General features: G+C 38.0%; 1 protein-coding gene across 1 annotated transcript in view; it reads right to left on the bottom strand.

Moving 5' to 3' along the window:
- Positions 1 to 398: 398 nt before the first annotated feature.
- Positions 399 to 9,913, bottom strand: part of LOC131960514 (ankyrin repeat and sterile alpha motif domain-containing protein 1B-like) — a 105,613-nt gene continuing 96,098 nt past the window's right edge. The window contains exons 11-12 of the mRNA XM_059325750.1: positions 2,896 to 2,990; positions 399 to 1,671 (exon numbers count right to left, since the gene is read on the bottom strand). Coding sequence (XP_059181733.1) covers positions 1,623 to 1,671; positions 2,896 to 2,990 — 144 coding nt within the window. The 3' untranslated portion in view covers positions 399 to 1,622. The remainder of the gene's footprint in view (positions 1,672 to 2,895; positions 2,991 to 9,913) is intronic.

The raw sequence follows: 9,913 nt of genomic DNA, 5'->3' as shown, positions 1-9,913 counted from the left end.
TGTTAACCCATTTCTTGTTCCCTGAAAAAGGCCTACTTGTATAATTCTGAAATGTACATTATTTTCCAGTTTTGGTTAAGCTTACCTTTTTTTATTTACCTCTGGCAGTTCACCACTTACCTTTGGACCCTTTCAAGCTGTTCATTTGACTTGAACTGCTTGAATTTCAATAAAAAACTGGAAAAATTGGGGTGTTCTAAAACTTTTGACCGGTAGTGTATATATAGTCATTTCTTTCTAGATCTGGATACAAAAGGACTGAACACAGATATAATTTACCTTAAAGGTTATAACAATAATCAGCCCTAAAACTTGCTCATATTTGAAAAGATGAAGTGTGAAAGACCTTTTGTGTCGTGGTTGAGAAAAAGGAAATAACTTTCAACAACTTTGTCCAATAATGGTTTTACAAGTCATATTTTATTCCATGTGCTTTACAAGGATATAAATAATGGCCAAAATTACAAAAATCAGTGTGCTGGAAGCCCAAGCCTATGTACATAAGTTGGTCAGCAGTGATGTCACCAAATAATGCATTTCAGTTTTCACTCAAAATACAATCTCTACAATCTACCACTTCTTTTAATGTCCGACCTTTATTTTGGTACCTTGTTTCCAGTGCCATGTACTGCAGATCCTTTTACTCTTTTCTCTTTTACATTACATGTATGAACAATGAGTTGGCAAAATATCTATGTACATTTTATAATTGGACAATGTCTCATCCAAATAATACAGTAATACTGCGTTTAAAATAGTACATCTGCTAGATAAGAGTAGAGCCCCATGAGAAATGACGAGGGTTGACCTGACGAGTTAGCTAGCCACCTGCAACATTCACTCTCTGTATACAAGTATGATCATATAGTTTCAGATTTTTTAAAGGATGGCCATCATTCTCAAGCCCAAAGGTTTTCATCTCAACATATCATAGAAAAATAATGTAACATTAAGACAACAGTAGACAAGAATTGCACAAGAATAATCATAATCATCATGGTAATATAATACTCTCATATTAAACATTAAAATGTCGGGCAATACGAATAGAATACTTTTTTTTTTTTTAAACGCCAGATGCTGTTTTGTTCACGTAGGTTCATCATCCATCAGGATGTTGCATCGTAGCGTGTTGCAGCTAGTCCAATCACATTTACACGCTTGTGCATATATCTCTGTATTATTTTCTGACTTTAAAGAAAATAAAAAGACCAAAAGAGCCAGCCAGACGTCCTCAAACCCCTTACACATGCCCTGCGGTGCCTTTAAGTCCATCGTCCATTGTTACCAACAGATGCCCTGTAACCGTACTCACAGTCTGTATGGAGACGTGGAGATTGCCCCAAAAGTTGCTCCCAGTTGGGCGCATAAAACAGATCCTGTTGCAGTTGCAGAAAGTTGAGGCTGCTTTTCAAAATAAGAGTACATTCAGAGCAGACCGTAGTCCTGCCAGTGTGTATAAATGTCTGTTTGTCATATGTTTACTGTGTCAAGCATCATGTGGATGAATGGTGTAAATATTTTGTAGTCAACCTTAAACACTGTGGAGTAGCGTCCATGTTTGTAGTCCTTTGTAGTCCATTTTGCATTGTATGTTTGACAAGGTCCGTGTTTAGGGCTGGCTACATTCTTTGCATTCCACAGTAATAGACATGAGCGTCCGGCATTGCCCTGCAAATGAGATGACATCACTTATCGAGAGAGCCCTCACACCCCGCCTCTCCACCGGCCCCCCTGCTCAGCAAATCCAAAATGGCCACCATGCGTGTCACAAGCCACATGCTAAACCTTTTACATACAAGATTTTTTCCCCCACCCAAGTAAAATAATAAAGGTTTATGGCCAGGGCAAAAATCCACTTGTTAAAGTAATTCTAACCATATACACACACACATATGTGCTGAAAAAGATGCTATAAAAGCAACAAAAAAAAACTACTTCTTCCTGCGTCACAGGTTAAAGTTTAAAGTTGTTTTTAGTCAAAGAAATTCACAAGTTTGTTAGTAATTTCAAAAAAATAATCTGATATAAAGAATCAAAAAGTTGAAATACATTCTAGTAGCCTGCTGGATGAACCAGTTTGAGTCAAAGTTAGACTGTGCTACATCACCTCTCCTGTAATTCAGATTAAAAAAATGTCTAAAAAGTCTGAACTCTCCTCCAGTTGTCGTTTTCGACAACGGCCCTCGTCATTGTCAGCTCCCGAAGCGGGCTCGACAGACAGCTAAAACACTGTCACAGCTCTTAGCAGGACTCTGCTAACAGATCTCATTCAAGTTGTCAGGGGCAGTTGAACAGAGGGGCTGAAATGTAGAGAAAAGCGAGGGATGGAGGCAGTCAGAGGAGAAAAAAGGAGGAGAGAGACGAAGCCAAACGGTTGCACCCATCAACAGGAAGAAAAGAAAAAAAAAAAAGAGAAGAAGAAGAAGCTGAAGCAGAACAACCGACCGGTTGGTTGGCTGCTGGCCCACTGACCGACAAACAGGAAGTGGAAAAACGGAGCTGACCGTCCCCCCTACAGGTGGAGACAGAGAAGTGCACCACAGCCCAGGGTTCAAAGGTCATGCGCCAGCCCTGCAGGCAGGAGGTTGGGGGGGGGGGGGCCCGGGGCCAAAGAGGGGGGAGAGCAGAAACAAAAGAGTAGAAGAAGAAGACAAGGAGAAAGAAGAGAGAGACAGCGCAGCGCCAAACGTCATCATGCAGTGGAGCGGCTCGGCTAACGGGGCGGGGCGGGATGTTTTGTTTTTTATTTTTCAGCCGGTGAGGTGACGCGGCGGCGTGCGTCGCTCGTGCCCAGCTCCGGGGGCGGGGCCCCAGTACAGGGCCACCTCTGAAAGGCACACACACACAGGAGTGGACAAGGCGGGTGTATGTTAGAAAATAGTGGTCTCGTACTTGGTGTTGACTCCTCTCTTGGCCTCCTGACCCGGCTCCACAATCCACGGCACGTTGGCGTGGCCCTTCTGGTCCATGGACGGCTGCTCCATCTGCTGGAGGACAAACACGAAGGAGAAAGGTTGGAAAAAGAGCCAAACAATGGAGAACGACCTGCAGAGTCTCAGTTTAGTCTAGACGGGATGGTCCAGAAAGTGGAAGTGAGGAGCATTTATGGGTACAAGTCAGGAACCGGCCTACTTTACTTATTTCAAGGGTGCTGAATCCAAAAAAAATGGTTCCCAAGCGAGATTTTGAGTTTTTGACCTTCTCATTTGCATATCAACATGGCGGCCGTTGGTTGTTGGACCATTTTCCCCTTAGTTTTTTTGTAAGTAGGCAATCAAAGATGAGGAAATTAAGTTTCTGGATCTATAGTCTTTTTATGTATATATATATATATATATATATACACTACCGGTCAAAAGTTTTAGAACACCCCAATTTTTCCAGTTTTTTATTGAAATTCAAGCAGTTCAAGTCAAATGAACAGCTTGAAAGGGTCCAAAGGTAAGTGGTGAACTGCCAGAGGTAAATAAAAAAATGTAAGCTTAACCAAAACTGGAAAATAATGTACATTTCAGAATTATACAAGTAGGCCTTTTTCAGGGAACAAGAAATGGGTTAATAACTTAACTCTATGGAGTCTTGGGCTATTTTGAATTCTTTTCATGTCTTTTTTTAGTCATTTTGTGTCTTTTTTGTGTCTTTTTTTTGTGTTCTAAAACTTTTGACCAGTAGTGTATATATATATATATGCAAAATACCAACTTTTAAGGTGAAATTAAGCATTATTTGTGTCATTTTTTTAAGGCCGACATAAATATTCAATCAATATCACTTTTAAATGTTCCAGTTGGTATTTTGCATATATATATACATAAAAAAGACACTGAGCCTCCACTATATCCTTGCTCTGACCCTAGACTATAGATCCAGAAACTTAATTTCCTCATCTTTGATTGTCTACTTACAAAAAAACTAAGGGGAAATGGTCCAACGACTGAGCAAGATGGGCAATTTGGTGGCCATTTGATACAAATTAGAAGGTCAAAAACTCAAAATTTCGCTTGGGAACCATTTTTTTTGGACTCAGCACCCTTGAGATATGTAAGGTAGGCCGGTTCCTGACTTGTACCCAATAAATGCTCCTCACTTCTTATAGAAGGCCTTTATTCTGAAATCCGTCTAGACTAATTTTAGAACTACGACACATAATCGGCTTGATTTTGTACTTTGTTTGTGTTGAAAATGGACAGTTTGCACACTGTAAGGGCAATTCAAGCTAGTAAAATCAGTGAATACAGAGTGAGACGGTGGAAGGGATGAGATGGAGGATGTGCTGCTGATGAAAAAATGAAAATAGGAACAGAGGTCATGGACAGGAAGTCACAGTTTGACATTTAAAAAGGTGAAGAAATGTCTTTTAATGACACGTTTCTAAATGCAGGATGCTGCAGTCACTAGCTGCTGTAGTGACATCAGAGCAGTTAGATTATCAGACTCGCTGTAAAGCTTTGAGAAACAAACCAAACAATCTACATTGCTTTCAAAAATAACCCCTCAGCAACCAATGGAGCGGCTGGGTTTTGTTGCTGAGGGTGTTTTTCTTCCAATCTATTGGTTTATTTTCAGGTGATCTGGGGGGAGGGAGGGGGGGCTCCACTCTGAGAGCTGCAGTTGAGACAGAAGAAGAATAAATGTGTCCTTGCACACACTGTCCACTTCTAAATGTGTGTATGAACAAACTAGAGCTGCAGGATATGGAGAAAATACCTAATGGCGATATGATTAATGAAATTGGGGGGAATTATGCTTTTTTTTGCATCATTATTCTAATTTTACAACGTTACCTTAATAAATACGGTGCAACTTTTTTCTAATATTACGGTAAAAAGATATTGACACTGTTGATTTCATGTTTAAGATTGCATTTATTCCATTTTTTTACCGTATGAATAAAAGGTTTTTTTCCATCAAAAGATTTGACATATAATTGACAAGAAAATACTTTATAAATGCCGCATAAATTAAAGATTTTACCATTAAATATTACAGTATATTTCTGTTAGAGATATGGTGTTTAGTACATTTAACAGTGAGAAAAAGTATTTTTACAAAAAATAAATGCAAAAATTACAGTGATGCTTTTTGTTACAAAAGACGGTGCCAATGTATTTTACAGTAATAGAGTAATGTTTTTTTTTTTTTATTTAAAACTTGTAAAAATACTGTTCTGGCTGATATATAGATTTACAGTGTTTGATTGTTACTGAAACTGAATGAACCCATTTATCATTTTACAGTCTTTTACTGTCATGGTTTAGCAGTTTTTCACTGTAAAATCTACAGACATTTTTTACAGTGTATTCAAATATATATTAATATGGTCATGGTGGTATTTATTGTGAAGATCTGTACCATTTTTCTGTATCTGTCAAATATGATTTCTCTGCAGAATCATAATACTTCATTCAGTGGTATTTTGACACAATATTATGCCTTCTGCTATTTGGATTTTGCACTAATCCATATTGCAATTTCAATCAATTGTGCAGCCCTTGAACATTTTTATAAAATGCATCTATATATAATCTTTATATGTTATAAAAAAGCAGTAAGATCTACTTCTGGAGCACACAGAGTTAGTCTCAGAGGCTAACAGAGCCGCGGTTCTCTTATCTTGTCTCAACACTCTGCTACAGCAACAGAATGGAAACTAACTCTAATATTAATCCAGTTCTGCCTCTCTCTTTCTCACACACACACACAGACAAACACACACACACTCGGACAACCACAGAAAGACACTATAATCTTGTTAGGGGGTTACAGGATTAGGGAACAAACAGACTTGTGATGTGAGAGCAGCAGAGCAGCATGGTGCTGAGGGAAGAACTGGTTCAGAGCATCTCCAGGATTAGCCTCAGATTCATCAACCACACATGAAGCCACGGAATGAATTACGCCTGCCTTTAAAATATGTTTTATATCAACTCCACTTTCTGGTTTTCTGCAGAAAACTTGAGAACATGAGAGCATCACAGTGTGTGATTCGGCTCTGCAAAACCTTCAGCAACCTCAGTTATCGAAGCGAAAACATGCAGGATAGCAATGCACCTTTATGCACATTTGAAACATTTCTTGGCAGAGAAACGCTCAGTCTTCTTTTCATGAAAAAATTCCACCGCCTTGTATGCAAGCTGGAGATGTGGATGAGCGAGAAACAGAGCGGCTCAGAAGCAAAAAAAAGCTAATTTCAAGCATTGAATGGATGTTTTAATGGAGTGTTTTAATAAACACTTTACACCCTCATTTCAAAGAAGCTTCAAACCTTTTTTTTTATATTTATTTACCATCCTGAATGTGCATCTTTAGGAAGGCAGTGTGTAATAAATAGGGAAATAATAATAAAATAATAAAGGGAAATATGTGTCCTGGAGCAGGGCTGGAAGTAAAGCAGGAAATAAAGGCACTAATGTCGACGTCTGCTCTCTATTAACTGTAAAGAAATGAAAGACTGAATGTGCATTTTTATTTTATTTTTATTTTAATGCTTCTAAGTGTTGATGTGGAGATAAAGGTAGTCATTTCTAGAGGTTATACTTCTACTCCATTACATTTAAGGGGCAAATATTGTACTTTTTACTCCACTACTTTTAGCTGCCAGCTTTAGAAAATTTAATGTAAAAAATATGAGCAATAAAAAAATTATTATGCATGTTTTTTTTTTTTTTTTAATTAAAGTATTTATTTAATTTTTAATTTTTCAACATATAATACAAACACTTACAAACAGCCAAGATAGACACCAAAAACAGACAGAAAAAATAAAATAAAATAAATAAATAAATGAAATAAAATAAAATAAAATAAAATAAAATAAAATAAAATAAAATAAAATAAAATAAAATAAAAAATAAATAAATTAAATTAAAAATTTTTTTTTGGCATATTATGCATGTTTATAAATTAAACTACATAAAAGTATATTAAGTAGTTAAAAAATAACAACAGTACAATACTGCATCAATAATATTTATGCAATAATATATTGGGAATATAAAAAAAAAACAATCTCAGTGGGGCCGCTCTGCATAACGAGTACTTTTACTTTTGATACTTTATGTACATTTTGATGCTGATACTTTTACTGAAGTAAGTTTTGAACACAGGACTTTAACTTGTAGTGGAGTATTGTACTTTTACTCCAGTAAGAGATCTAAATACTCCTTCCACCACTACATGAGACACACAACAGACCAGACAAGGATGCAGAATGAGTTGAATAAAAGCGACAGAATCAAATGGAAGCACTTACAGACGGCGCTTTCTCCTCGACTAAAAGAAAATCATATGGGAATAAAGGATAAGAGAAGGAAAAGCGTGGAGGACCTGTGACTGAGCTTTGTGAGGAAGATGGAAGAGTCGAGGGGGAGGAAGAGGAGGGTGGAGAGGAGGCCGGTGAGGGGTGTAAATGTGGCCCAGTGACCAGCGGCTGACGGGGGACATGATGACCTACAGGGGCAGAGGTCATACAAGGGTCAAAGTCGGCCTGCTCGGCAACACCAACACCCAAAAGCAACAAGCGGCAAGGCAGAAAACCACAGTGATGACACAGCAGCTGCATGGCAACAGGGAGAGGCAACAACACGCCAAAACCAAAGCAAAACCATGGCAACAACATGGCAGCGAAGCCATCGCCCCCGCCGTGCTGCAACACAGCAAAACCAAGCAGGAGCAGCCATGGTGCACCACATTCACACAGCAACTGCTGCACAGCGAAAATACACTCCCAGCAAGACAAATATGGCTCAGCAGCTGCACAAAACATCTCTGCAGAAGCATCTGCACCATTTAAATCGTATTTTTCCCCCAAAGTTATGAAAAACTGGCCAATGAGGTGAGATAGCTTGTGGTTACACTTCACTTTTTTAACCCATAAGAACCCAGAGCCAGTTATCCATAAAGGAAAGTTATGGGGGATATATCACAGACCAAGTAAACCATGCAGAACATATTTATGATGTGGGGTTTTTTTGGTCATTCTGTGTCTTTTTTTAGTAGTTTTGTGGGGTTTTTTGTGTCTTTTTTAAGTAATTAAGTTTTTTTTCTGGCATTTTGTGTCTTTTTTTGGTCATTTTGTGTCGTTTTTAAGTAATTTAGTGTTTTTTCAGTCATTTTGTGTCTTTTTTGGTCATTTTGTGTCTCTTTTTTAAGTCATTTAGTTTTTTTCTGTCATTTTGTGTCTTTTTTGGTCATTTTGTGTCTTTTTAAGTCATTTTGTCTGTCTTTTTTGTGTCTTTTTTAAGTAATTTAGATTTTTTGGTCATTTTGATACTGCCTCCAGCGGCCCCCAGGTAATTTGAGTTTGAGACCCCTGTTCTAGAATATCTAAAGTGTTTGTTACATGGGTGGGTTCTTATGGGTTAAAGAAAGTGTAAATTCAAGGCTCCAAGACCACCAAGAATACGAAGCAGCTGCTTGAAAACAAGCTATTTTCACTTCACTGGAAGGTTTTTTCACTCCTTTTAAAGAAGCACAAGATTGTAAAACTCAATCACAGTGTTAGGGTCATGTGTGTTGTGTTTCAATCCTGTTTTGAAGCTACATTCTGATTACAGTAACATGCCGACGCTGATCAGAGACAATACTGATATCAGACACGGTCACACTCATAAGGGCGAGCTAAGTGGATGTTGAGGGAGATTTACAAGCAGATATGCTCACATAACACACACACTCGACATCAAAATGAAAATGGGAGGGTGTGGAGGAACAGAGAAACAAAGCAACAGTATTTTGAAGCACAGGGGCTCGAGAGGTGCTGCAGGATGGAGATTATGGCTGGCAGGTGGCAGGAATATTAAGTGAATCCTGCAGTATCTTTGCCCTGCTGCACATCACAAGCCATTAACTACACCACACACACACACACATATATGAACACAGAGAGGGAAAAGGCAATTAATGGTTAATGTAACAGTTGCACAGTCAGCAGATTGTGCATTCACATGCCATCGTCCATCATCTCTGTAGGCACAGGACCACACAGCAGCAAAAACGCACAAACAGGAGGAGAGCCAACACACAAATACAGCGTGAGCTCCTTTATCTAGACCAGCGGTTCCCAAACTTTTTTAGCCGACGCACCCCCAATCCCCCACACCTTCAAAAAAACAAAATGCAATAAGCCTTTTTAATAGCCATATTAAAGGCGGCATGTTTAATCATGCTCAAATGACCAGAACACACATATAATCAGAGGTGGAAAAAGTATTCAGTTCCCTTACTTAAGTAAAAGTACTAATACCACAATGTGAAATTACTCCACTACAAGTAAAAGTCCTGCATTCAAAATGTACTTAAGTGAAAGTACAAAAGTATCAGCATCAAAATGCACTTAAAGTATCAAAAGTAAAAGTACTCGTTATGCAGCATGGAGCCTGGAGTTAGTTTTTTTTATAGATTCCAAATATTATATTAGATTATTATTATTGATGCATTTATGTATACAGCGTTTTAATATTCTCAAGGTAGGGCTCATATTGACTACTTAATATACTGTTATGAGGTTTATTTTAAAAAGTGTCTAATCACCTAAATTTATTGTGTTTTTTATGTTTCATCTTGACCTGAAAAGTAACTAAAGCTGGCAGCTAAATGTAGTGGAGTAAAAAGTACAATATTTGCCTCAAAATGTAGTGAAGTAGAAGTATAAAGTGACATAAAATGGAAATACTCAAGTAAAGTACAAGTACCTCAAAATTGTACTTAAGTACAGTACTTGAGTAAATGTACTTAGTTACTTTCCACCACTGCATATAATAAAATAATCACCAGCACAACAATGCGCTCTTGCATTTGAATTAACCTGAAACACAGTTTCAATATAATGCAACAAAGTTATGCGCAAGCTTCCACTTTTAAGAGCAAAGAGGATGATGACAGGCTCAGGATCAGCAGATAAGTTGGGGAA

This window comes from Centropristis striata, chromosome 22, assembly GCF_030273125.1.
Source record: "Centropristis striata isolate RG_2023a ecotype Rhode Island chromosome 22, C.striata_1.0, whole genome shotgun sequence".
NCBI classification, from domain to species: Eukaryota; Metazoa; Chordata; class Actinopteri; order Perciformes; family Serranidae; genus Centropristis; species Centropristis striata.
The sequence above is the reverse complement of the archived record's forward strand: the minus strand, read 5'-3'. Positions and strand labels throughout refer to the sequence as shown.